This window comes from Ochotona curzoniae, unplaced genomic scaffold (genome assembly GCF_017591425.1).
Source record: "Ochotona curzoniae isolate NIBS_2020 unplaced genomic scaffold, NIBS_Ocur_1.0 contig_2754, whole genome shotgun sequence".
Lineage (NCBI taxonomy): Eukaryota > Metazoa > Chordata > Mammalia > Lagomorpha > Ochotonidae > Ochotona > Ochotona curzoniae.
Genome location: NW_024465582.1, coordinates 15960093 through 15987595, shown reverse-complemented (window position 1 = coordinate 15987595; position 27503 = coordinate 15960093). Strand labels below are relative to the sequence as shown.

General features: G+C 38.8%; 1 protein-coding gene across 1 annotated transcript in view; it reads right to left on the bottom strand.

The window, feature by feature from the left end:
• Window positions 1-27503, bottom strand: part of SPEF2 (sperm flagellar 2) — a 133564-nt gene that overhangs the window by 46314 nt on the left and 59747 nt on the right. Inside the window, exons 15-22 of the mRNA XM_040977328.1 lie at window positions 21318-21426; window positions 20175-20332; window positions 17733-17891; window positions 10216-10364; window positions 7007-7134; window positions 6785-6923; window positions 5170-5307; window positions 4159-4310 (exon numbers count right to left, since the gene is read on the bottom strand). Coding sequence (XP_040833262.1) covers window positions 4159-4310; window positions 5170-5307; window positions 6785-6923; window positions 7007-7134; window positions 10216-10364; window positions 17733-17891; window positions 20175-20332; window positions 21318-21426 — 1132 coding nt within the window. The remainder of the gene's footprint in view (window positions 1-4158; window positions 4311-5169; window positions 5308-6784; window positions 6924-7006; window positions 7135-10215; window positions 10365-17732; window positions 17892-20174; window positions 20333-21317; window positions 21427-27503) is intronic.

Sequence of the window (27503 nt, the reverse complement as noted above, 5' to 3'; positions counted from 1 at the left end):
TCTTTCAATACTCAAAGTTTTCCTGGAAGAATTCCTTTAGTGGGGGAGAAGCTTATAAAAGACTATACACAAATTTTTGTAGTCCAAGAAGTTTTGTTAAAACTCCCCCCAAAAACTTACAGAACTTAGAACTTCCTTTCTGAGTTTACTTCTCAGGAATTATAAAGAGAAGGATTTAACAATGTTGATTATCAGTAAATGTACTTTTGAAATTTGTACAGAACATACACTTTCAGTGAGGGATAAACCAGTCAAGACAAACCCTGGCGTCTTGAAGTGGGCAGTTAAAAAGTGGGAGACAACTAAGTAATGTCATCTCCTCTCTTGGGGGTCATATCATTTAGATACCATAAAGTTTTGCTGGGGGGTTGGTCTACCTCTAGGAGTCCTCCCCTTTCCTGAATAAGGATAATGATTTTGTTATTGTTAAGTGCTATGAGAATACAGAATTAAGCTTCACTTTTCTAAACCATGTTGCTGTCCCTACAGAGACATTTTTAGATTTGTTCCTAGGTATATTCTGACTCTGAAGGATCCCAAAGGCTAACTGAAATGGAGAAATTCGCCTATTTCACTGTGCATGGCATCTTCCACAGTGATGATTGCAAAGGTTCTGAGCTTAGGGAGAGGAGTGAGTAACTCCGAGGATGTTTTTGGTGAAGTGCAAGAAGTGGGATCTGCAACAGCAGCAGGCACTTGGTTTATGGATTGAAGCTGATGATGATCCAGAGATCACAACTGAGAACCGCGCCTGACAGTCAGGGCCTGTTGTGAAATATCTGACACGTCCTAATTTGAAACACATTCTAACAGTGCTGGCAATTTTACAGTGCATTCAGAATCCACTACTTGTCTATGTATAAATTACATTTTTGTACTCGATTGATGCTAACTCACAGTCAGTTCAGCTCAGCTGTGATTTGTATATTCAGTAAGTTGAAATAAGGCATGCCTGGTCATTCCAGGAGATTTAATACTGTATAACATGAATTTCTGAACACCTTGCTATGCATGATGCCAATGAAGGTATATAATTTAGAAAAAGAAAATGGGCTTAGAGCTCATTCACTGGAGAAAAATTTCTCAGTCTAAGTAAACTTGTTATTATGGATGAATTTGAGCTTGGCAAAGTACCTGACTTTCTGAAGTTTTATTTCTCCTAGAATAACATAATAACATTCAGTATCAATTATTCAGTATTCAGTATCAATTGACTAATACTATTGTTATGAACACTATGCCAGTGAATAACATCATTTTTGTTACAAGTTGTTGGAAAGAGTAAAATAGATAAGCTATGTGAAGACGTTTAATTTGGGGTTTGTCCTTACACCTGCTACAGACAGGGGGCAAGCTGGTTGGTTGATCACTGATTGATAGTTCCAGTAGATAGCCACAAAAGTGATCTGAGCTTGAGATGGGTGCATACATGTTTTGCAGAAAATAATCTGTTCTTCTTGGCCAGCTTCACTCTCCTAAGTCATGTGAACAGCATTTCTATTACATCTGACTTGCTTTTTTGTGCTAAAGACAGAATGCGCTGCCACTCTAGGCATTGAAACGTGGATGCTCTGGTTGACTGAGACGGTTCACGTTGCCTTTGGAAATTTGTATTATCTTTAATTTTATAGTTCTGTTTCAGTAGCTGGCTGTACATTTCTCCTTTGTTGGTATTCAAAACAGGGTATTCACTTTTCCTTTTGTGTAAGTATCCTGGACCTCTGACAGGGATATGATGAGACTAAGTAAAAGAAGACAATGGAAGCAGTGGGTAGCAGATCATGGCATAACCCTACTGCATCAAGGCCTCCTCAAACAACCAAGCAACAATACGGAAGACTCACAGATTCTTCATCTGAGTAATAATACTCTACATTTGCTGAGGGCTGCGTAATCTAGCTTGAAAGTCTACTGATGGCCAGACATGGTTGATTTTCTGTAACCCTCATGGAACAACCCTACCTCATACATAAGGAACTGAGGCTTTGAAGACCTGGATGGATTTGACTAGAAAAAAGTATTTTAATTTGCTTACATATAGTAATTATACGTGACAGACTCACAATTAAAACCAGCTCTTTCTGACTTCAAAGCAGGTTCACTATCCTATACTTAGTTTGTACATTGCTGTCACCTGTATTGAATGAACAGGCTTGTAAAACAAAACTAGTACACTATTTTCAATATAAAATATGCAGCTCATCTTAGGAATTTAAATCTAACATTCATGCCCTTATATTATTTTTTAAATATAGCTTTTTTCCTTTGACCCCCTCTTAATAGCTTTAGTCTATTTTTTAATGATCTCTTAATGGCATTGAAAAAAAACCAGTATTTTAAATACTCAGTTTAGTTTCTTAACTTATTTTTAATCAACTCATTTAGTTTTTAAGAATTCTAATTCTATTTTCAATTGTTTTGATTAATTTTCTTAGTTTTAATTCTTTAATCTTTGATATTTAGAATCCACATCATAGGAATTACTACCAATCCCAAACCCATTCATTGAAGAGATTTTCCTTTTTTCTCATCAAATTTCTTTAAAAAAATGTTTATTTTTATTGGAAAGGCAGATTTACAGAGAGGAGAGGCAGAGAGAAAGATCTTCCACCCGCTGGTTCACTCCCCAAGTGTCTGCAATGGCCTGTGCTGAGCTGATCCGAAGCCAGGGGACAGGAGCTTCCTCTGGGTCTGCCATGCAGGTGCAGGGTCCCAAGGCTTTGGGCTGTCCTTTACTGCCTTCCCAGGCCACAAGCAGTGATCTGGAAGGGAACTGGGGCAGCTGGGACATGTCCATATAGGATCCTGAAACATGCAGGTGAGGACTTTAGTGACTAGGTTACCTCGCTGGCCCCACTCTCTTTAATTTTTATTTATTAAGTTGAAGGGCCAGAGATACATACACAGGGAGATATATATACACAGGGAGAGATATACATAGAGAGGAAGATCTTACATCTGCTGGTTCATTCTCCAAGTGGCTGCAACAGCCAATGCTGAGCAAAGCTGAAGCCAGGGGCCAGCAGCCACCAGGCTACTGTGCTGGAACCACTCTCTTTAAATTTTATTTATCAATGTTAAGGACAGATACACACACGCAGGGATATATATACACAGAGAGGGATATCTTCCATCTGCTGGTTCACTCACCAAATGTGCACAATAACTGGGTGGGACAGTCTAAACCTAGAGCTTCATTTGGGGCTTCCACCACGGTGACAGGGACCAAGCACTTAGATCATCTTCCACTGATTTCCTGGGCATTCTAGCAGGAAGCTGGATTGGAAGTGAAGCTACTGAGACTTGAAGTGGAGACCATATGGGAGACCTGTCTTGTGAGCGGGAACTTAACCTACTACATCACAACACTGGCTTGATGTCATTCTCCTATGTGTTCATAGTTCGCAGAGTTTGGCATCTTGCCCTTATTCTGCCAGCCCTTTATACTAATAGAAATATTTATTTAGAAAATGTTATGTTATATACTATTTATTAAGTTGAAAATACAAGCTTTCAATTTGTATGGAAGTCTTCAACTTGTTTTGAAGAAAATCCCAGAAAACCTGCAACGACCAAGTTCATTTTCTTGCTAGCAGAAATCTGTTAGACAAGTTTTTCAGTCTAATGAATTCATATGACTGAGACTTCGTTGTTTCTCAATTTTTTCACTCATGAAAGCAGTTCATAGTCCCTTTTATTTTCATTTATATATTGGCTTGCTCTTTCTCTCTCTTTCTCAAACACACACGCACGCAAACACACACACACCCATGCTTGCGTCTTTTCATTAAAGCCAAAGAGTTTCACAATCCCTGTGTGGACATTTTAGGAGTCAAAATCATGTCGGAGTTTATATTTTCCACACATCCATTGAGATCCCAGCAGTGTCTGTGTAAGCACTCTGCAAGAAAACTATAAAACATTTCTACAGCAAATTGAGTAAATATTCGCTATGAATGCAACATGTGATGTATACTAGTGGTCTTGAAGTAATGACATACAAGAGTTAGAGAAAATGCTCAGTGCCTACAGATTTTATGGAGTTTTAGATTTGCACATAAAGGAGTATTATTTTTGACTGGTGGTGACCAACTTCAAATCACGAGGCTTTATGTTTACAACAAGTAGAGCCCACCATGACAGCCAGGCCTTCCTTACCGAAGCTGGTTTTCTGAAGCATCTTTACTATCCAGTCGGATCAAAGGGATCCGTGTGAACCTCTTGTTGTCATCTATTGGGATTTTGTGTTCCATTGCCCTGTAATAATCTTGAAGGAGTCTCTTTGTGTCTTGGAAGCGGTTCAGTTCTGCCTTTAACAGCAAATGAGAATGTTAATATCCCAGAAAGAACAAGATGCTGTGTACATAATTCCCAGAGAAGAACCTGTGAGCAGTAAATAGTTTTAGAACATTTAGTGTAGAAAGCACTGGGTGGATATGGCAAATTTCTACCTATGGAGTACATTTCACTAAACAATATATTCCTTGGATATCCCTATGCCTCTTCTTTCTGTAACAAGAGATTGCAATAGATGCCACGTCTCAGCTTGTGCGTGTTAGCCATTACTTCAACTTTCGGAATTCTTCCCACCCAGTTCTCCAAAACTTTTTAGCCTTTTGACACAGCTAGGATCTGAATGTTCCCTAGACACAAGACCTGGACTATGTACTCTTCCCTGTACTACTATAGAATAGACACCTGTCTTCTTAACTAGTCCTATGTGAATTTCTTAGGTAGTAGACTTTCTACGTAAATTTATCAGGTTGTCCTGTCAATAGTGTGTTTTTCCAGTCATGTACCATAAAATGTCTTATATTCAGGAGTCAAACACCTGCCAGGTGTGACCTCACCCAAACTTCGTAGTCCGGCTGTTTTTCTGGTCTTCTGTTGGGAAAGACTGAACAGACAGATAACACCATTGCACAAACCGTCTCTGTATCTATCTCTACACAGCTAGGCCACCTGGAAACAGAGCTTGTTAATAGCTCCTTGGGATGCTCCCAAGTGTGGGAGACTGGCCTGGACCAGACTAAGTTATTTTAAGCAACTTTTCTTGGCTAACTAGAGCATGCATACCAGGCAGAGTTATAAGCAAATGCAGACCCTTGATGTTCCCAGGATATGTTACACCAACCACGACTGCTCCATCTCCTGGCTGACTGCTCTCACCTGCATCAGTGAAAAGAAGTGGTTCATCGTTATTCCCAACGAGTCCTGCAGCCAGTTCTGGTTGATGATATCCAGCCGCTCGAGCTCAGCCTCTTCCTTCCTGGCGTCACAGATGTCCCATAGGCGGTCTCGTAAATCCTGAATAGAAATGGAAGCCACACAGCTGTGCTTTAGAATCAAGGCTGGAATTACTTGCATGCAATGAAACTAAAACCTGTTACTACTCGAAAACAAACAAGCAAGCAAGCAAGCAAGCAACAACAACAACAACAAAATACCTCTAAAGGAAACTTAAACCCAATGCATTCATAGATTTGTTCATTTGGTCAGTATTTATTTTGCTTGCCATCTATCAGGCCATTGCCTATCTAAAGACTCATGCACCAGGTCAAATGACCTTGTCTGCCTCAAATCCCCTCCAGTTGCTTGGTAAAAAAAAAAGTTCTTTCAGTAAATTTTTTGGGAAATGGTTATTTTTGGTAGAAAAAAAAATACACAAGGGCATAGCCAAGGGTGTAGCCTTGCTACAAATTATGCTGCTGGAACATATCTCTACAGAAAAAAGTCTGAGTTTAACAGAATGGCCCCAAAATGATGTTTTGTTTTATTGTACTAACAGAAAAGAAGTCTTTTCTATCACTGTTTAATATCATTTTCTCAGTAGAAGTTTCCACAAACACCACGTTTAAAAAATGGCACATTCAATGTCCTTTTTCTCCTTTCATTGCTTTCTTGTTCATCACCTAACTCTTCCTGAAAAATGACAAGTTGATTACATTTTTTTTCTCTTGGTCACTGCTTACTCCATCTTTTGGCCACCAGAATGTGGGCATTATGCAGTCACAGATGTTTTTTGCTCATGGCTGGATACCCAGCCCTTTAAACAGTGGCAGAACCTCAAAAGGTACTCAATCAACAATTACTGGATATATTAATGCATTATTGGGCAGAATTTGACAACGTTTTTATTGCACGAACATATATTAGGATAAAATCAGATTTAATTGTAGCCTATACTTGAAGTAATGGCAGGACATGCCTCTGATGGCATAAGAGAGTGGGTCAGTTAATTACACAGAAAATGCAAAAAGTAAGAGATTTCTTGTACAGCCTTGACCAGTACAGCCCTTTTCTAAAGCACCAAGATGATATCCACTCATGGATGTGTGAAAATATTTTGTCTTTACTGGAGATTTACAGAGAGCATGTAGTATTTGTTTTTCTACTACTGGGTATATATCTGTAAAAGACATAAACTCATTGCATTGAGATGCCTGCTTCACCAATACAGCAGCACTGCTCACATAGCCAAAGAATGAAAAAACATGAAATCAACCAAGATGTCCACCATCAGATGGATGGATGAAGTGGGGTACACACACACTCACACATACACACATGAACACAATTCAGCTGTAAAAAAGGAAGAAGTCATATCATCTGCAATACGTATCATGAAACTAGAGTTTCACAACTCTTCAAAGTTAGCTGATTAAAAGTTAAAGCCATTTCCGTCCTCATCCACAAATCTCCTGAAGGTATGAGGAGGAATGAACTGGAGTTCTGTAGGACCAGATACCAAAGTGTGGCGAGAGCAGCTCACAGATTGTCTTACATTCACTCTTTGGTGGAGTTCAGCCTTTGTTTCCTCATCTTCCCACAGGTCGTCAGGAAAGGAGTTGAAATCGGCCTGCCACTGAGCCACAAAGTCTTGCTTGTGATCTGGACGCCTTAGAAACTCCTGGAAACTTGTTCTGTAAGGCATCAAGAAAATGAGATGGATCTAACGTGTTATTCTCTCAAACTCTAAAATTAAGATCTTGGAAATGTTACTTACGTGATTTCATATAAGTATGTAAGTACATCATGCTGGTCTTCTCTCAGATGCCTAAGAATGGTTTTGATGGTGTTTATGTAAGAATTTTCTATTAGTTCCCAGTAAGGTACCAAAAATGAAGGTATTTCCTGTTAAATGGTAATGCACAGTAGTCATTATTTTAAAATGAAAATTCTTTTGAACAACTGAAATGCAAGAGCACTACAAAGGGAGAAGCTCAGACTGAAACTACAACAACTTTAGGAATTTTCGGTGATATTTCCCCTTCTCCAGCGAATCCCAGCTAATTCTGTTCCAATAATTCTTCATGTGTCAGCCAGATATCATTTCTTCCAGAAATCCTACCTCTACCCAGAAAGTCGGCAAGCTCACCTCTGCTGGCTGTGAGGCTCTTAGTGCTCTGTACCTCTCCCAGCATAACACTGCTGTCAGTAGTTGTGACCACTTACTTGTCTGTATTGCCCTCTAGAATAGAAATCCCATGAAGTAAGGAATTAGGTTGTCTTGCTCATTGATAATTCGGTTTCTCAGTAATTAAGATAGTTTCTAAGACATAATAGGCTTGAAAGACATATTTACTGAGTTAAGAAATGAGCCATCACAACTGTCACATTTTGCCTTGGCAGCAATGTGTGCTGAGATGGAGGACACCCAGGGTGTTCATGCCATACTGGTTTCCATGTGGTGACAGGCTATTTCTCCCATCTGACCCTGCTGTATGCACCACGAGCACCTGAAGGAGTCCAGGTTATGGTCTGACTATACTTCTGAAAACTGCTTTTCTGATTTCCAAGGTAAATATTTGTTGATGTTCTGCAAAATTCTTCTTTGACTATTAAAGCTACTTTATTACTACTAATTGCTAAGTTACCGATCATTTCCATTCAGCCAACTGCTCAGTTTTACTGGTGAGTACTCAACTCAGATGGTCCTTATAGCTTTCTGTGTATAGCAACCATCCCCTTATTGCGGAGTAGACATTCCAAGGCCCTGAGTGGATGCCTGAAACCACAGATAGTATTGAACTCTGTATATACAGTTTTTTTTCTGCTTCATATACAGAGCTATAATAATGTTTAATTTACAGTTAGGCACGGGAAGAGGTTGATAATAATTGCTAACAGAACAGAACAATTCCAATAATCTGTCATAATAAAAGTGATGTCAGTGTGGTCTCTGTTGAAAGAGTTAAGAGAAATGGCACTTTCAGATCATACTTAATCTCAGGTAACTGAAACCACAGAAAGCGAAAGTACTGTTTCCCACAGAAAGGGGAAACTACTGTATTCGAACTATTGAAACCATCAGTAAGGCCACTAGAGGATAGATCGGAATTTGCTTTAAACCAAGTTGTACTTTCGGCAGAAGAGTCTTGTGTCTGTCAACCTCCTAAGGAAAGATTCTTTACAAATTCAGTTCCTGGGCTCCCATGACTCCTGCGGCTCCAGTTTCAGCACCCAGAAGAGGATAAGACTCCCTTGAGTGTGGGCGGTGTATTTCCCTGCTCCTCCCTGCGGCATCCCACTGGGGGCTGCAGGTCTCTATGAAGGCCAGAGCTGAGTGTGCTGGCTGGCTGCGTTAGAGCAGCAGGTCCGAGCGGCTGCCCTCCCTCCTCTCCTGCGCCCTCAGGGCCAGCATGACTCAGCTTTTCCAAGGTGTCAATCGAATCCCTCTCCTCAAATGGTCATGTTTCCTCTCAGAACCCTGAGTGTCAGAGCAATATGGCAACTGGAACCATATCTCAGGCAAATGTCTATTGTTTCAATTCCTATAATCAGTTCCTTCTTGTTTTCTAGGGTCCCCATTCTTTGAAGGGATTTAAGCTTTAGAGCCAGAGGCTGGCTTTCAATATTTTTACTTCTTCCCTACCACTCCTCACCTAATAATATTGTAATATTATTTCATTCTCCAAAATCCCTTCTATATTCTTCTAAGATAGGTACATATGGCTTCTGTTTGGCTGAGTGATGCCAATTATAGGCACCATAAATTATTCTATTTCTGTTTGTTTGTTTGTTTTAAGATTAATTACTTCCACTGCAAAGTCAGATTTTTTTTTTTTTACAGAGAGGAGGAGAGACAAAGAGGAAGATCTTCCATCCAATGACTCAATGCTCATGGGATACTGGCATGTTCAAGATGAGGACGTTAGCCGCTAGGCCACTGCACTGGGCCCAAATTATTCTATTTAATGTTCTCACCTTGAAATATTTCACTCTCAATAAGAACGGGTTAATTCATCAGGAACCTACCAAAAACCTGTTACAAATTCTGCAATGTGCTTGAATCTGTGTTAAATGAAGATAATTGCTTCATGTGCCCTTACCGTCCCAAAGGAAGTTATGCCCTCACCAGGGAGATGGCAGACATCCCAAGGAAATTTCACAAAGAGCAGCACAGCACACAATTCGTGCAGTTCAAGACTGAGCTCAACATGATTGATACAGAGAGGCCTTGCTGAGACGAGCAGATTCAGACTACCAGGCGAAGGAAGATCGACTCACCTGGACCTAGTCCTTTCTAAAGCTCTTTACATTTTGAAAGATTTAAAGGAAAAACAACAATTCTGTGTAATTTTTCTTAAGATGTTTTGTCTGTTAATGTAACTACAAGTACCTATGTGGAAGCTGGGCTTTATAGTTGTCAAGGGCAACAGACAGGCTGCAGCTTTCAGGGCTCCACTGGGCTCCTTCCTTGCCTTACATTATTGTCACTATTAGAGACTGCCAGGGAATATGTAGCGATCTGCTCTTTTGTAGGTTGAGTTAGCCTCAGCAATGCTCTCCTATTTCTTAAAAAGCCATGGGTTAAGCTTCATTTATAAGCATCATGACATGGGCATTGGGTCATGGATGAAAGGCTATGAATTTGCTAGATATGTGTTCTACGCAAGTTATTCTTCCAGGAAACTGTCTCTACTTGTCCTCAGAGAGAAAATTGGTCCTCCCAGAACCCATTTGTTCCTCCAATTTCAGCACTCAATAGTAATTCCAAGCATGACTCAGAAGCTCAAGCAAGGAGGAGAAAATTTGAGATGTCATTCAGTGTAAGTACTCTCTAAAAAAAAAAATCATCTCAGCTTTTGGGAGAGTACATATGTATATTTCAGCAGTTATGAAAGGCCAAATGATGTTCCAGATGATAGCATGAACCTTAAAATAAACAGGAGAAAGAACAGTTTCTAACAGCTTGAGTTGAAAGCACCATACCTCAGGAATTGGTTCATTCACGTAGACCCATTCTTCCGATCCCGGCTTGGCTGATGGGGGTGCTACTGGAGTAGGTGATATATCTGTAGATCCAACGGGTGATTTCTTTACTGGCACTTTTCCTCCTGGGGGTTTTCCTTTAGGAGAACCTTAAACATGCAGATGACATCATTCTAATACAAGTAAAATAACAGGATAGCATTTGTGGAAGAAAAAATCTGATTGCTGTGGATTCTGAGTAATTTATTAACTACATTATTATCTGCTTTGGGCAGTCTTATCCAAACAAAAAATATATTTTAAAGATTTTCATTCCCCACAACCCATAAGTTACACCAGCAAATGTTCAGAAGCAAGCGATCCAATTTCTCACACTCAACCAGCTATCAAATACAACCTGATATTTTATTTTCATCTCTGAACTTACTTCCATGATAAACTCACAGCTCTTAAAAAGATTTGAATCTAGTGTGAAGTATATTCTATTTCCTGTTGCAAAGATTAAAAAGTTAAGTCTCCCAACGAATGAGAGTGCAAGCAGCTGGAACAAGGGGTGTCCTCAATGACCCTTAGAGTTTGGAGAGGGGAGAGCAAAGATGAAAGAGGGCATTATAGGAGTCAGAAAGAGTAGGCAAGGGATGAAGCGGAGAGGAAATGAGGCACTGTCAAAGTACATGGCACTACTGTCAGGTACTAAGTCTGGCTTAACCAAGGCTTTGCAGGGAGTGGGAGGGGAAAGACTCGAAGGGAGGGAATAGGAGTCAGAAAATGCAGAGGGAAAGCAGATAGAGGTGAAGTAGGAGGAGGAGGAAGGAAAAGTAGAGGAAGAAGAGGAGGGAGAGGACAGAGGTCTACTTTTCTGTTTTAGAATTTAAAAAGGATATTCACTTCATCTCCCCTAACAGCATTACAAGGGATGTATTAAAGTGATACTCTCTGGTTCAAATGACCTTGTTCTTCAACCAAGAGAACTTGATTTTCCCTGAAAGGTTCAAGGTTATCATAGTTTAGAAGTTTACGCTGTGTAAGCTGCACTTACCTTCAGATTAATTATGAGATTTTTAGATACAATTTATACATGCCTGTGGACATAGGAGTATGTTCTTTCCCCACAATATGTTTTTTTAATGAGAATATTTTGATGCTAATGCTGCTTAACCTAAATACAACCATTTCATGTTAGCTAAAAATACATGGACTTTAAGTAAAGGAGAAATCTTCAGGTATGTTTCAACACATGTGATTTTTATTTTCATGTTTAGAAAAGATCTGAAATTATAATTAATTTTTTGGAAAATTTAGAAAAACTAAAACAAAATATTTAGACAGTAATCAAAAGTCTTCATAATTGAATGTACTTTTTTTCTATATGATGGCTCTTTATTCTTTGACCTAAATATCCCATGAAAGAAAAGTAATAAATCTCTGATCACTTTTAGATGAAATTCTGTAAGCAGAATTCTTAAGATGGGTTTTGCAATTGGTGATCAGGGACTGAGGCAAGTTTCTTTTTCCTTTTTTCTTCAGTTTCAAAGGTACTGAATACAAACTATAGCAGATGGAGGCTATTTTCGAGCCACTCTGATGTGGATGCCTGGCAGACGTTCCAAGCGAGGACCTCCTGTGTACATGCTAGAGCTGTGCACAGTCCTAGAGCCATGGCAGATCTGACCCCAGTGTCTGATGTTTGGGTGCGCCTTGGAATGTTGCCTGATCATTTTCTTCTCACAGTAGAACTATTTATTTTCCCTATGCTTAGAGTTGTTATGGGCTGTTTTGGAAACTTAGCGAATCTGTACTCCGCACACCTGCTTTCACACCACTTGCACTATGCTTTTGCAAAAGTAAAACCCTCGTTTGTTTTTGTTTTTTATTCTTCTCAGTTGTCATGCTGCAAGATGATGGCCGCCCTGCTACAACAACAAAAATTCAGTTCCGCACGACCTCGTGTTCTCCATTTATTCACATCTAACACACTTCGTTTTTTAATTCAACATAATTTTTATTTCATTTTTAGAAAATTCTCTTTGAGAGTAACAGAGAGAGGGAAAGACAAAGGAGGGGATTTTCCATTTGCTGTTTCTTTTCCCAAATGCAGCAATGGCTGGGGGCTGGGCCACAATGAAGCCAGTAGCCTGGAACTCCCTGGGGGTCTTCCAGGTAAGCCATCATTGGCTTCTTTCCCAGACCCTTTAGCAGGAACTGGATCAGAAACAGAGCAGCTGAGACTAGAATTGCTGCTCTGAGACGCGATGCCAGCATCATATGCAGTGACCTAAACTATTATTCTACAATGCTGGCCAGCCTCAAGAGTTGAGAGGAATGAGAAAGAAATGAGAACTGTAGGAAGGATTAAACAGATACAGAAAGTCTGATTTATGTTTTAAAGAAGGTATTATTATTATTACCCTTCAGTCCTAAAATATTTCCTGTAGACCCCTATTTTAATTTACAGCTTCATTATGTAGAGGCCAGAAGACTGGTTAACACTGACAACTTTCTTACTGCGTTGGGGCCAGCCAAGCTTAGCCAAAATCAACACTGGCAACCAATCTTGATATTCAGGATGTCGTGGATGAGATGAAAATTTTGAAGTTTAGAAACAGGACAGATGGAAGCTACACAACCAGAAATAGGAAGCAGCTTTTGTTCTAATTCTCATAGAGAAGCTGTTTTGGGAGAGTTTAATGGAGGGAAGGTATTCTCTGCTCAGTGCCCTAAAACCCATGTTGTTTTTCTGTGGAATGGGAGAGATGCAATGTGAACAACTACAAAAATAATGAGACTGGCTCTCTGGGCTCATTGATCAAGCTCTTGTTTTAGAGGGGAGATTCAACAAGTCAGCTTTATAGAAGATTCCCCTTTTTGCCTGCTGTCTTCAGTAACTTGGAGTGGAGTCTTATTCAGACTGCGCTGAGCCAGGTCTGGGTTATTTTACTCTTTCCAATCGGCGCATGGATAGATACTCTTAGTATCGTGTTTAACAGAGAGCAAACAGACGCCTAGCAACTGAAGTCTCCCATTTGCTAAAAGCTAGAATTCCAGCTGATAACAGCCTGGCTCCAGACTTGCGCTTTTGATTATTACACTCTATTGCCTTTTCGGGACTATTGACGTAGTTCATGTTCATAACTGCTCATTAGATTGATATTAAGCAATTTACAAACGTTAGTATGTTTCTTATAATATGATTTATTTGGAATACAAATTGATTTTAAGACTGTTTTATGGTGCATGCCAATTTTCCTTTGCATAATATTCTGAGAAAATTAAAAAATACAGGCTGAGAAAATAGATTCATTAGATGACTCACATTAGAAGCAACAGTATTATTTAATTTACCTAAATCATGGTGATGGTATTCAGGTAAAATCCAGAGAAACTATGGGCAATTTAGCACTGCAAATTAATTTGGGCGTATGTGTTGCATTTGAGAGTGAAGAGCTATAAGATTTCTTTTTTCATAGGCTAACATTTCTTTATTTGACTCAGATTATTCTCATCCTTGACGGTTGTAAAGTGATCATTTCAACTCCAAAGGTGATTGTAAGCACATGTTAATTATCTGTTAAAGTATCCAGTACATAGTCAATATTCCCAAAAAAGTGTTTGTTAATATGATTACAAATTATATTGTAAAAGGAGATTGTGATAGCATTTTGCTATTTAAACTGGGACCATAAATTGATCATAAACAGCATGAACTTTGAGGTGTCATCAGTGCAGTTTGAATTTGATTGCCTTCTGTTTAATGTCTCAGGCAATAAAAATCAATCTTTAAAAATTAATCCTCAAAAACGTCTTTCTTTTTTTGTCTCTTAGAACTGGCATATTTCCTGTTTGGTGGTGTGAAGGAAGCAAACGAATATGCTTCTTTCTTCCTCCTGGTTTTGCATTTTTAAATCTATTAGTACAGCATTTTGATACTTATATATTGATTTTAATTTAAGTATATTGTGAAGGGAGTATATGCTAAATCATACATTACATTAGAAGTAATTGATGCTTCTGATATTCCCATGATTGTGATAAAATAACAAGTCTTGGATTCCAGCAGAGGGATTCCCAGACGTTAATGATCACCGGAGTCCCACTAGGGCTTTGTTCAAACGGACATTTGTGGGCATCCCTTCTACAGCTTCAAACACAGCAGTTCTTGGTTGAATATTTCTGTTTCCAATAAGCTTCTGGATACTGGGGATGCTGCTGTCCACAGGCCATATTTGAAGCTGTTGTTCTTGAGTTAATTCAATTTCATTTCACGTTTGTCCTTCCCCCCCTCTGTTTGCTCCCATCTTTTACGCATGACATTAATGATCATACCACTAATATTATGACCAACTACAATTAAAACTATAAGACATAAGGTAAGCATTGGAAAAATATTAACACAAGCACTACTACGCGGGGCAAGCCATTGGAGGAAGGCAATATTATTTCTGAATGCTTACTCCAGCAGATATTAGTATTCCTCAAAGTGTTCTGGGATCTTGTAGATGGTACCCACCACCCCATCAGACATGCACGAGCGCTTTAGAAAACAATTCTGTAGTTAAAAAAAAACATTTTAATTTTTAAATAGTTTCTGAACTTAACTGATTATGGATTAAATAAAAATTTAGCTCCTAATTAAGATCAACCCAGGTAAGGTTATGGAATTGAAAAGTAATTATTTTCAGAAGGTACATTAATGGAACAATAGAAAATGGGTAGAAGAGCACAGGAAATATTTTGAGAACCCGGTAAGTACAACCATAAACTGAAATCCCAAGTTCAAAAATTAGTTCAAAAATTTAAATGCACAAATGGTTGACCTCGAAACTTATGAAAGGAAGGGAGGGAGAGAGGAAAGAGATGGAGATTGGAGGTTGGAAGGAAGGAGGTAAAGAGTTAGCATGGGGCCCGGCGGAGTGGCCTAGCGGCTAAAGTCCTCGCCTTGAACGCACTGGGATCCCATATGGACGCCGGATCTAATCCCGGATGCTCCAGCTTCCCACCCAGCTCCCTGCTTGTGGCCTGGGAAAGCAGTCGAGGACGGCCCAAAGCTTTGGGACCCTGCACCCATGTGTGGGAGACCCGGAAAAGGCTCCTGGATCCTGGCTTCGGATCAACATAGCATCGGCCGTTGCAGTCACTTGGGGAGTGAATCATCGGACGGAAGATCTTCCTCTCTGTCTCTCCTCCTCTCTGTGTATCTGACTTTCCAATAAATAAATAAATAAATCTTTAAAAAAAAAGAGTTAGCATGAATTCTATTTTAAAAATTAACTCCAAAATATTCTGATATCTCCAAAAAGAACAGCATAGACAACACTATTCTACTTTGTCATATTGAAAAAATTATTTCTAAACTAAATGCTGACACTTGGTAATGGGTTTGATTATAAACCACTTAATGGAGCACAATGTTTTCAAATGTAGTCCTTAATACAGGTGAAGCAGATAAAAAATGCAGAACTACTTAAAATACAGAACTATATTTGGTCAAAAGGACTGTTAAGGCTTCGTATACTGTGCCTCCGTGTCTACCTCATTTCCAGTCTGATATTTGTGTGTGTGTGTGAGGGGGTGGTGTGCAGATGTGCATGTGTGTTTAGTAAATAATTTATCTTCTCATCTCAATTTTTACAGATAATTTGATGTTTGAGTTAGGCATGCTCAGCAGCTTCCGATTTTCAGTTCTAAAAAGATTTTCTTAAAAAAAAAAAAGAACAATCAAACACAAAACAAAACCAAAAACCAAAAAAAAAAAAAAAACACCCACAACTGTGTGTGTGTGTGTGTGTGTGTGTGTGTGTGTGTGTGTGTGTGTGTCTCTATGCAATTGCACCCATGTAGCTGCTGGAAGCTTGCCTCCCTAAAATCCCCAGGATCACACTTGCGAAGCTTCAGCGAAGTCTGCTCTTCCACCCAATCCATGCCCCTGAGCACCAGGACTTCCTGCCAATAATTTGCAGGATGGCGGTAATTTGGACTCTGGAGGTTAATGTCTATACATTTTTAAAGACAAGGCATCAGCCCTGTCCTTGGCAGAAAAGAAGAGACAGATACAACCGGAGGTTCTTGATATAATGAGAAATTTATTGTTCTTTCAATGAACAGTATTCAAGAACACACGACTAACACAGCAAATAAACTTCAGAAAAGTAAGGATGGATCTGTGTCATTATTAGAAACACTAGGGATTCACATAAGGGAATGGATTCAATACAAAGACACTCCTGATTGCAAGCAAGCCAAGGGTGGATGAGTTGAATGAAAAGCTACTGCCACAGGTTAAAAGACTGTGTTGGGTGATTTCAGGTTACTGAGAAAATTTCTTCCCCATTCTAAGCTGCGTTTTAAAGATTTCAACTTATCCTCAAAACCTTTGCATTTGAAAAAAAAAATCCTTAACCAAGTAGTGGAATACAGGGTGGATATTAAGTTGCAATTTTTGGCTTTGTGAATTTGGGCTCTAGATAGCCTCAACTTACACTAGCAAAATAATTATTTCATAAGCAATTTCATTTGTTACTGAAGTCTTTACACTTTACATTTAATATGTAATAATGTAGTTTTTTTAAAGTAAACGTAAAAAATTTCAAGAGGTTTTAACAATTTCAGAATCATCTCAATTTTCCGCAGAACAGGAAGACTCTGGTTTGTGTAAATATGGTCATGATACAGCATCAAGTTTACCTTTGTGGATTTGTGCAACTGCATAGGCAACCCTGCAGAAAGCTGGAGCCAGAAACCAGATGCATGCGTTTCAATTACGCACACCAAAGTGCTACTGATACCGCTTCAGTACCATGAGTTAACGCCCACTGAGCTTTTTAATTTTGTCATTTTCCGCTGTCTACCACTTACTGGGAGTCTCATAGTTTGTAGTGGTGAGGGGCCTTGAAAGGATCTAAAGTATATCTTCCCACAGGGGTTCTATCTGTATCTCCAGAGACAGATGTACACTGATATGTCCGGTGTATGTATGTTTCTACACTTTTGTAATCAAACCACCTGGAAGTTAACACGGTGACACACGAGTTCTCATCTCTAAGAATGCTGCTGATTGTTCTCTTATTCTTGTGGCCAGGCAGCTACATCAATTCTAATTCTGTCAAGATATTCTTACTCTTTATGCAAGTCTAACTTCATAGCCCAGCAGGTTTCTGGATAGAAGGTTCCAGATCTGCCTTGAGCTACTTTCTAGAGCTACGACCTCGTTTCCCTACAGCATTTCTCTCCTTACCTTTCGTCATGCTTGGATCTAGAGGCTTGAATGTGATCACTCTACATTCTCTACACAGAAAAGACCCCAGAACATTTTTTTTTTTTTTTAGTAACTACTACTTAGCTACTAGTAACAAGTTCGTCTTTCCCCTCCACTTTTATCTAAGTGTACAGATGGGTTACAAATGACTGAAGTTGCCCCAGGTCTGGAATCTAGACAAATGCAGATACTATAATTTCTAATTCCTTCCAAGGTGGAAAAGCAGCAGCTGCCTAACAAGATTATAAGTTGTTCTGTCAATCACCTGATTGTGGTTTTCCTTTTGCAGGGGGAGTCTTTGCGGGCTCGTGCTGTTGAGCTTCCTTCTCTGGCTCAGCAAGGAGAGGAGGAGTGGCAGGTGGAGGCTGGGCCACGGACACTGGGGCTTTTTTCTCAGTTTCCTTTTCTTCCAATTTCTTTTGAACTGAGAGAAAAAAAAAAGGCGGGGGTTTGAAAGGACCCCTAACAGGGCCTCCAGATACTACTTTTCAATGGAACAAGAGACACCTGAATATAAAAGTATGCTTATTGACTTGCAGCAACTTGCATGTCTTTAGGTTTCTCCCTTAACTTACCATGTTCGTAAATTTACTCTGATAAGTTGTCTATGATTTGACAGAAAACATGGTTTTCCTTGTCTTTTGATGAGGAGTGGTGACAGCGGTGGCGGTATGGAGATGCTGGTGTTGATGGTGAGGGTGGTGCTGGTTGGTGCTTGTCAATAAGAATGGCAGAGGTGCTGGTGCTGGTGGTGGGGAGGGGTGGTTGTAGGGGGAAGATGGGGATGGTAACGATTATGTGGGTGGTGCTGCTGGTAACACAGATTGTAGTAATGGGGTATGTGTGTGTCCACGGAACAGAGAAATTGGATAGGCACGTTAATGCCAAATGTAGCAATTTAGAAGTACCCTCATTAAAAGGAATAGGAAACAGGGATTATTTTTAAAAATTTCCTGTGAGGATCAAGATGAAAAAATGACAGAGAGAAGGTGAAGATAAATATGAAGAAAAAGGGATGGAGAAGGCATGTGTGGGACAAGTGATGGGCAGCACTGACTTAAAGAAATGCATGTAAAACAAACAGTACATAGTATGTGTGTAAGTCTTAGGAATTTATTCACTCATGCAACAACTCTTTGTTGAGTTGGGCTTGAAGGAAAGAAAAGCTATAACTAAGAAGTAAACTCCTATGAAAGATGACAATGATAATGTTCAGACATCATTGGGTAGTAGAGATATAACAACACTACAAAATGGAAAAGTTGATGGCTCTGTGACGTTCACGTTCTATTGATATGAATTAATTCAGAAATGTGAAATTAATTTATACAAGAGGTTAGAATGTGATTAATACTATGGAAAAAAGAAACACAATGAATAAGAGGGATCAATAGTGCTGCCGAGCTGCTTAAGTTTTGGGTAGGCTGCCAAATTGGGTAGCCCACCACGAAGGTACTTTTTGAGGCCTGGAAGGACTGTTGCATATACTCGATAAGGGGTATGGGTTGTGTCTTTCTAAATCACAGTCCTGGTCAAGCTCTTCACCTTCATTCAGGTTCACTTGTTTTCTGACAGTCTGAAATGTGGAGCTTGATAGCTGGAACAGCTTCTAATATGGACTTTGATAAATACATGAGGATTAGTTTGATTTTGCCCCCTAAACAAGACTCTAAGATTTTGTAGAACATTTTGTCCCTCCTCTCTGTCCATTTATGGCTATTAAATGGCATGCTAAGGCTCTTCAATTCTCCACGTGTGTGTGTGTGTAGTTTTTCGAAGCATACATGGAGATGTAGGTACTTATTTTTCTATGTTTGAGCCCCACAGCGATTATGGCTTACTTATCAGTAAACTGACATATTGTGTTAGGTGATCAGTCTAGTAATGAGAGGCAGGATGCAATCAATGCAATTACAGGAGCCTTTTGAAATTATTAACTTTGATCACATTTTATTATAGCACAAAATTGCAGTTATTAGCATAATTAGAAGTAATTGGTAATTAAAAGGAAACATTGCTTTCTCAAATCATTTCATAGAGGTAAAATTCTGCATAAAATGGTAAAATAACGCATAAAATGAACTATCCCAATTAGACAGTGAGAGGTTAATGCGCAACCAGTATTGTTTGAACAAAGAAGGAAGTCAACTGGTTTAAAATGGGTGAGATACACCACAGAAGTGGGATAAATAAGACATTACTAATCAATACAGTCACAATAAAATATGTAATTTGGAGAGAGAAAATTTTCCTGAAAGGAGAATCATATATTATTTCCCTGAAGTGATGAAGGTAACAAATTGAAATCTTTCCCCTTTCTATAGAATTCTTACTTTTTATTATAAAATAGTTTCTTGAACAATAAACACTGTATCTATTCAGGTTACACAATGTGACAGGCTACATATCCTGGGTTTTTAATCCTGCTATTGTATTCTTCCCTTTGTGGAAGCAGTGCTTTCAATGATAGAATCCCTTTTGATGAAATTGAAAAGAAGAAAGAAAAATATTTTATTCAGAAACATATGCAGTAAGAAGCATATGCAGCAAGAAACAGATGCATTCAAGAGAAAACACACATGCCAATAATAAAATTCAAATACAAGTGAAATTACAATTGTATTTTCATTTCATTCTCACCTTCCTAAAACAGTGCATTTTAATTATATAGTTGCATAAATTCAAAATCAAAAAGAATTGTGATTACCTTTATTCTTCTTTTTCATTATTTCAGATGAAAATATTTCTCTTACTCTTTCATATAAAGACTTTTGATCTATCTCAGCATTGATTCTTATCAAAACATTTTCTGGCTCTGAATACCATCTCTCCAACGAAGGCCAGTTGTCCAAGAAACCTATAATTCTGCAAAACCACAATATTATGTGAAAAACTCATAACAACTGAAAGCATTAAAGATGGCATTACACATAATTCACTTAATATGCATAATGAAAAGAATGGGCTGCCAAAGGAATTGAATCTGAAAAACCAACTTGAAGAAATCTACAGTGTAATATTATCTCTCTAGATGAAGGGATAAATCTTTTAATGCCATCAAGATATACAATTAATGCCATCAAGATATACTTTTAAAGTATATGAAGCAGTAAAGGAAGATTTGAAAATGTCGCTATTCAGGAAATCTTTAATGTAAGTTCCGATGTGTAAGAAAAGGAAGCATCAGTAATGGTAACAGAATAACTGAGCATTCTGATATGGCTGTAACTACACTTAGGCTATCTATGTTTTCTTAGAGACAGAAACTGAAGAGACCTCTCAGTAAGTATAGATGGATCAGATTTATCTGCTTTACACCAAAGGATTCTTGGAACAGTCCTTGAATTTTTTTTTTTTCCTGGAGTGTAGACTCCCTTAGTGTAGCTCAATTACTCTTCTTTGGCACACTTCATATCTCTAGACTGCTTGTGTTTCAAACAGTTGCATAATTTTGTATAAATTTTCTTTCTCAATGGCAAACTGTACACTTCCAAAAGAATGCCAACAATGCAAGTTTTGCACAACATAAGTAGCTTTAGAACTAATGTGTGGGGTTTGATGTCTGGCTCTTTGCATTTCCATGACGTTCACTGGCATCTCCTTGATGCAGCCAGAAAGAGAAATGTCACCAGATGGACTTCTTGTTTTCCTGGACTATAAAGACTTGGAATATGAAAGCTAGCACACACATATTCGCCTCACTTAATGATCAACACAAGTTCATGTTTACCTGTAAAAGATCGAATACTCTTAACAGAAGCCTTTTTTTTTTTTCTAGATGATTCCAAAGGGGCTGCCTGTTAGTCCAAAGGGCAAGAATTAGGAAGCAAGGCGTTTATTTAAAACTAACCTATGCTGTATCTGGTCTCTTAAATTATGGTCCCCTTCCTTAGGCTTGTTTTCAGCAGCTGTTCGTTGACTGGTATCTTCATGAGAAATTGCACGTGAAAATTCTTCAGCTATGGCATGAAAGTGACTTCATTAATGAATCTATCAGCATTGAAACTTATTAATACAGTATATGCATACTAGATGCCAGATGGGTACACTTTTGTCCAAAAGTACTTAAAACTGTTTAATAAGCCATTAAAGATGAAGTTTTCTAAAGTTTTATTTTTTAAACTTTCATGAAACAGTGGTAAAGAATGCTATGTGACTATAGTTTTAATGATCTGTGATTATCATAAAATTTAATATATATGGGTGAAGTGGTCATTCTCCCATTTAATTTTGTCTATGGCTGTTGCTTGTATTCTGAGTAAGGTAAGGTCTTTCTGCTTTTGAGTTGCTAAATCACTTATTTGATGAAGTATTTAGCCTTTTTACTGTAATGAAAACTTAAATATGTTATTTCAAACCCCCCTACACCCAAAAAAGAGAAAGTGAGTAGGAAGAAGGGTGTGCAAGGTAGGGGGGAAGGAGATACTATGTGCTTAGAAATGTATAAATCCCACTGAATCTGTTAAAAATTAAAAATGTAAAAAAAAATTAAAAAACAATTTTGAGGTGAAAATTCAATTTTCTTGGAAATCAGAAAGAATGGAGTAAAAAACACGAAACATAAAGTGTTGTTACAATGTAGAGAATCTCAGGATGATTGAACAGATAAGGATGAAAATGACAGAACACACACAACAAATGTATAAAGAAAAAACAACACTGATGTAAAAGCATTCAGAATGAACTATCAAAGTAGCCATTTAGTCACATATGCATAAAATACTTTTTTCATATTACATTACAGTAAAATTCTAGACAACGATATACCCATAAAGTACAAACAACATAAAGGAATAGAATACAAGAGATACAGAAAAACAAAAACACTTCCAATAGCTCGCATTTCATCTTATTCTGGATTCAAGTTACAACGCTCAGACAATTCATAAATTCAGAACACATGGAAAATGATAGAGAGAGACTTGAATTAGGTTGAAGGAAAGAAGAATGACTGAATACATGAGGACACTGAAGTAGTAGCAGTCCACAGCAGTCAAGAAAATAAAGGCTCCAGGAGACAGCGGAGGGTGCATCACACACGTGTGTGAAAGAACAAGCTGAAGTGAATCTAGAGCACAAAACCACGCTGCGAGGTCATTAGATACTGACAGCAAAAATGGGCCACTCGCAGGAGCCTTTCTCAGGAGATGTTATCACACACCAGCTCTGCCTCCCGTTTGGAAGGGACTTCAGCATCTGAGTCAGCTTCCTCTCTCTTCCACCCCTGACCTGTCACTGGCACCTTTCCCTTCACTCTACTTCCCAACGGCCCCGCTCCCACCCCACCCTGGATTTTGTGATTGCCCTAATAGGCTCTATATTTATAATCCTAAAGATCTATATCCTTACCATAAATTCGTATCTGACACTGCCGTATAGGTGATGCATTCAATTCCTAAATTTCTAAGTGTTTCCCCGAATTTACCAGCCCTATCCTATCTTTACTTGATATTTTTTCCAGCAAACTCCATTGCGTATTTGAAGCTTTCACCCTTATCCTTCCACCTAATCTTGTGTTTGGCTACATCACCTTCCCATGACACTCATCTCTTTTATCCAAGACTCAACAGTGCTATGTGTCTTTGAACAAAACATGAAACCTTGGATTCTCACTAATGCCCTGGCCTAACTAAATAAAATAACTGGCCACTACAGTTCTTTACATTCTTTCAGAGCTAAGCTTTCTACAGTTTACCACCCTTCCAGGTTTCCCACGTGGGTGCAGGGTACCAAAGCCTTGGGCCGTCCTTGACTGCTTTCCCAGGGTGCAGGCAGGGAGCTGGATGGGAAGTACAGCATCTGGGATACAAACTGGCCCCAACATGGGATGCTGGCACAGGCAAGGTGAGAACTTTTAGCTGTTAGGCTACTGTGCCTGACCCTCCCTTAGCATTTATAGGTGACATTAAGCATGCAATTATCGAATGCTTTTACAGTATGGCACTTACAACCCAACTTGTAGAATATGATTAAGTTTCTATAATGGATCACAAAATGTAGTTTACAAATGATAGAATCAGGATTTGACTCCAGTCATCCTGACTCCAGACTCTGACTTTCTTTTTAATCTTTATCCTCTTTGCTGAATTATGCCTGCTGAAAACAGTGTATATAAGCTTATGCAGTTTAATAAGCTCATAAGCTAAAAATAACACTCAGACCAAGAAACAAACATGACCATTCCAAAAACTCCCTTAAGTTTCTTTTCAGCCACCATCACCTGCAAAATATAAGCTTGCTGAGACAGGCGCTCAGAAACCCTCTGCAGGAACACAGCCACTATCTTCCATTCTCTAGGCCACGGATAATAAGCTGAGATAGCAAATCTATTTTTCCATCTCATACGGTTTTTACGTCGCAATAGCTGCTTCCTGTCATTTGGATTTGTTTTCAGACCACACTTCTCTGCCTAGTTCTGGCTGAATTGACATTCAGCCTTCGCAGCCCACCTGCCTTTGGATGCTGTGTCTTCTCTGCTTTATCCCACAGACACCTAAGCACTGCAAGCTAATAAGCCACCTCAGTTCAAGTGACTGGATCCCCATCCCCTGTCATATTCCTCCTGGGCAGGGCAAGAACAACACCTCTGTCTGGAAAAGTTTTTCCCCTTAGCAAGTTATTCCTGTTTTTGGTTTCTTCCTTTACATCTAATTGCTGTTTCTAGACATTGCTTCCTTTGCTCTTGATTAAATTCAGATGATTTGCATGGTTCTTTGCTTTTCCAGCCAATCTATTTCCTACATGATTTTTTAAAAAAGATTCATTTATTTATTGGAAAGTCAGATATACAGAGAGGAGGAGAGACAGAGAGGAAGATCTCCTGTCCGATGATTCACTCCCCTAGTGAGCGCAACGGCCGATGCTATGCCGATCCGAAGCCAGGATCCAGGAACTTCTTCCAGGTATCCCGCACATGGGTGCAGGGTCCCAAAGCTTTGAGCCATCCTCAACTGCTTTCCTAGGCCACAAGCAGGGAGCTGGATGGGAAGTGGAGCATCCGGGATTAGAACTGGCACCCATATGGGATCCCCGGCTTTCGAGGCGAGGACTTTAGCCGCTAGGCCATGCCACCGGGCCCACCTACATGATTTTTAAATGTATTTTAAAAGCCTTAACTTTAGTATGTACTTCTTCATGTTTTCTCTCTTCTTAAGATTTACTTATGCTTATTGTTTTTTAGTTTTCCACTAATTTTATTAGTATTATAATTATCATTTTATATTACAGTTCCACAGACCCTGGGATTTCCCTTAACCTCTCCCCAAATCCTCTTCCCCCCTCACTGAGTTCCTCTATATATATAATTAAAATAGTATAGTTCTTCATAAACAGTCACATGTTCATCATTGTGGGCATGGACAATGGCAGAGAGTCCAGCATCCTATTGTCAAGATACAGTAAACAGTTTCATTGGGAGTCCATAGTTGATCTGGAAGTATTACTGCATTGCATCCTCACATCTGGATACGATAGTGTCTATTACACAGTTACTGTTCATTGCCTTAAATAAAAAGCCACAAAACAAAATCAACAACAGGAAGAAAAAAAAATTCACAATGCCATGAAGTTAAATCACATGACTAATGTGTCGCTAAAGAAATGAAAATCTATCATCTTCTTGAAGAAAATGATGCTACTGTATGATCTGAGTCAGTAAAGGATTTAATAAGAAAATGTTTTGAAGAGATGAAACTAAAAACAAAATCATCAAAACTCATGAGATATAGTTTCCTCTGATCTTTGTGGGTGAGATATATCTCCTGTAGGCAACAAAATAGGTAGTAATTTGGTTTTGTCATTTTAGCAATGAGTTGTTCACTGATTTAGTCCTCCACTGTTATTTTACTGAAATGTTGATTTGATTTAACCAAAACAAGTTAAAAGACCCAACGCAGTGGCCTAGAGGCGAAAGTCCTGGCCTTGAACATACCAGGATACCATATGGGTGCGGGTTCTAATCCCGGCAGCCCTGCCTCCAATCCAGCTCCCTGCTTGTGGCCTGGGAAAGCAGTTGAGGACAGCCCAAAGCCTTGGGACCCTGCACCCTTGTGGGAGACCTGGAAGAGGTTCCTGCCTCCTGGCTTTGGATTGGCTCAGCATTGGTTGTTGCGGAGGATTGGGGAGTGAACCAACAGAAAGAATATCTTCCTCTCTGTCTTTCCTCCTCTCTATCTGACTTTCCAATAAAAATAAATAAGTCTTAAAAAAACAACCAAAACAAGTTAAAACTGTATCATTAATTATTTCATTGTATTTGTAAAATTAGCTATCAGATTCAATTTATGAAATTAATTTATGAAAATATTAGAAACACATGATAAAAGATTGCACTGTGCTTGAAGACAAATTCTTAAAGGCATATTGTGTGTGTGTGTGTGTGTGTGTGTGTGTGTGTGTCTGTACAGGCACAAAGATATGCATAAAACTTGAAAAAGTTGGACTTTTCCCTGGAATAATGGAGAAAAAGCATTTTAAAGTCTAATAGCAAGTCCAGGGTTTAAAATTTAGAGATTATCTAAATGCTAACATTAGATTTGGAAAGTTTTTCAGAACCCTTTATAAGTTTGATAGAAAGAACAAAAACTGGATTTAATTGGATTTCATGAAAATTTTTTCCTAAAGAATTCCTTTTCATTTCATTCCTTTTTATTTTTGAAATACTTAATAATATACTTCTTATGGAGAAAATCCTTTGAGGCCTTTGTATGGTTGTAAGCCCCCAGGGACCCTACCACACAAAAGTCTGAATGTGTAATTTATAATAACTTGTCATATCTACTCTAACTCAGATTATCACAGTGTTTGACACTCGGGACTGTTACCAATGGCTATAGATGAGCAGTACTCTTCTCCAATGCTCAGCTATGCCCTGCACAGGCAAGGGAAATTAAGCAAGCAAGTACAATCAGCATTACTACTGTATGGCTCCCATTTTCTTGGGAAAGAAAGAAGAAAAGTTTCCCATTTATCATATACTAGATCCCATCCAGTTTGAACTACTGGGTTCAACAGCTTTACTAATGTCTATTCACTTTTAAAAAAAATTAGGTAGACAGTTGAAGGCAAGTTTTCAAGATTACATAAACTCAAAATGAGCGTAACTTTGGACAAATCAAGCATTCATACTTTGAATTCCTATCTAAAAAGCCCTGGACATGATCTCGCACTGAGAAGAACCCATTTGCCTTTACTTGGACAAGAATCATCTGCATTACTATCAATTTCTGACCATTTATGGACATCTCAGAGAACCGAGCTAAAGCTGATGAAAGAATAGGTTCCCACTGGAAGGCTCCCACTGGAATCAAATATCTCAAAAGCTCCAATAGGTAATACTCAGCCATATTTTCAATGGAAATCAAAAGATGGCTTCATCATACCCACAATTCTTCCTGATGTATTTATTACATATTATTATTAGGTGCCAGATTGTATCCTAGATGTTCAATTCGTCTTACCTCACGTAACAGTGACACCATTACAGTGAGCCAGTCTATTATTTATGTTGTAAGAGGTTTAGCACAATGGAAATACTTTTTTAAAATTCAAATGTCATGTGACCAAATAAGGCCCCAGGTCTAAGAACGTGTGTTTTTAATTCAGGAATATTTAATTTGTGGAATAAAGTAACATTTTCATGAAGAACATTTACGTAAGCAATGGATTTTTTTTTTTTGGCCGGAATTGTCTGTTCCACAGTGTGATGTCTTCAGCAAACTGACACTTGCTACTCAAGAACTGATACACAGTGCAAGTGAAGGATGTTTCCAGACTCCTGCTTAGAGCGCAGATTCGGTTTGTCACCACCCCTGGGGCACACACCAAGATGTACCAGACAGACACAAGGAGCTCTATGCTCGCAAGTAGCATGCAAGACTTGTCCCAGGGGAGCAGCCAAATAACACAAAGGTTTAGTGACACATCTTGCAGTTTGCTGAGAATTTTCCACTCGTTCCAGGCTTGGCCTGAGGCAAAGAATTTGCCCGTAACATTAACAGTGAAAGAGGCAACTGCGCTCAGCTAGACAATCATTTGC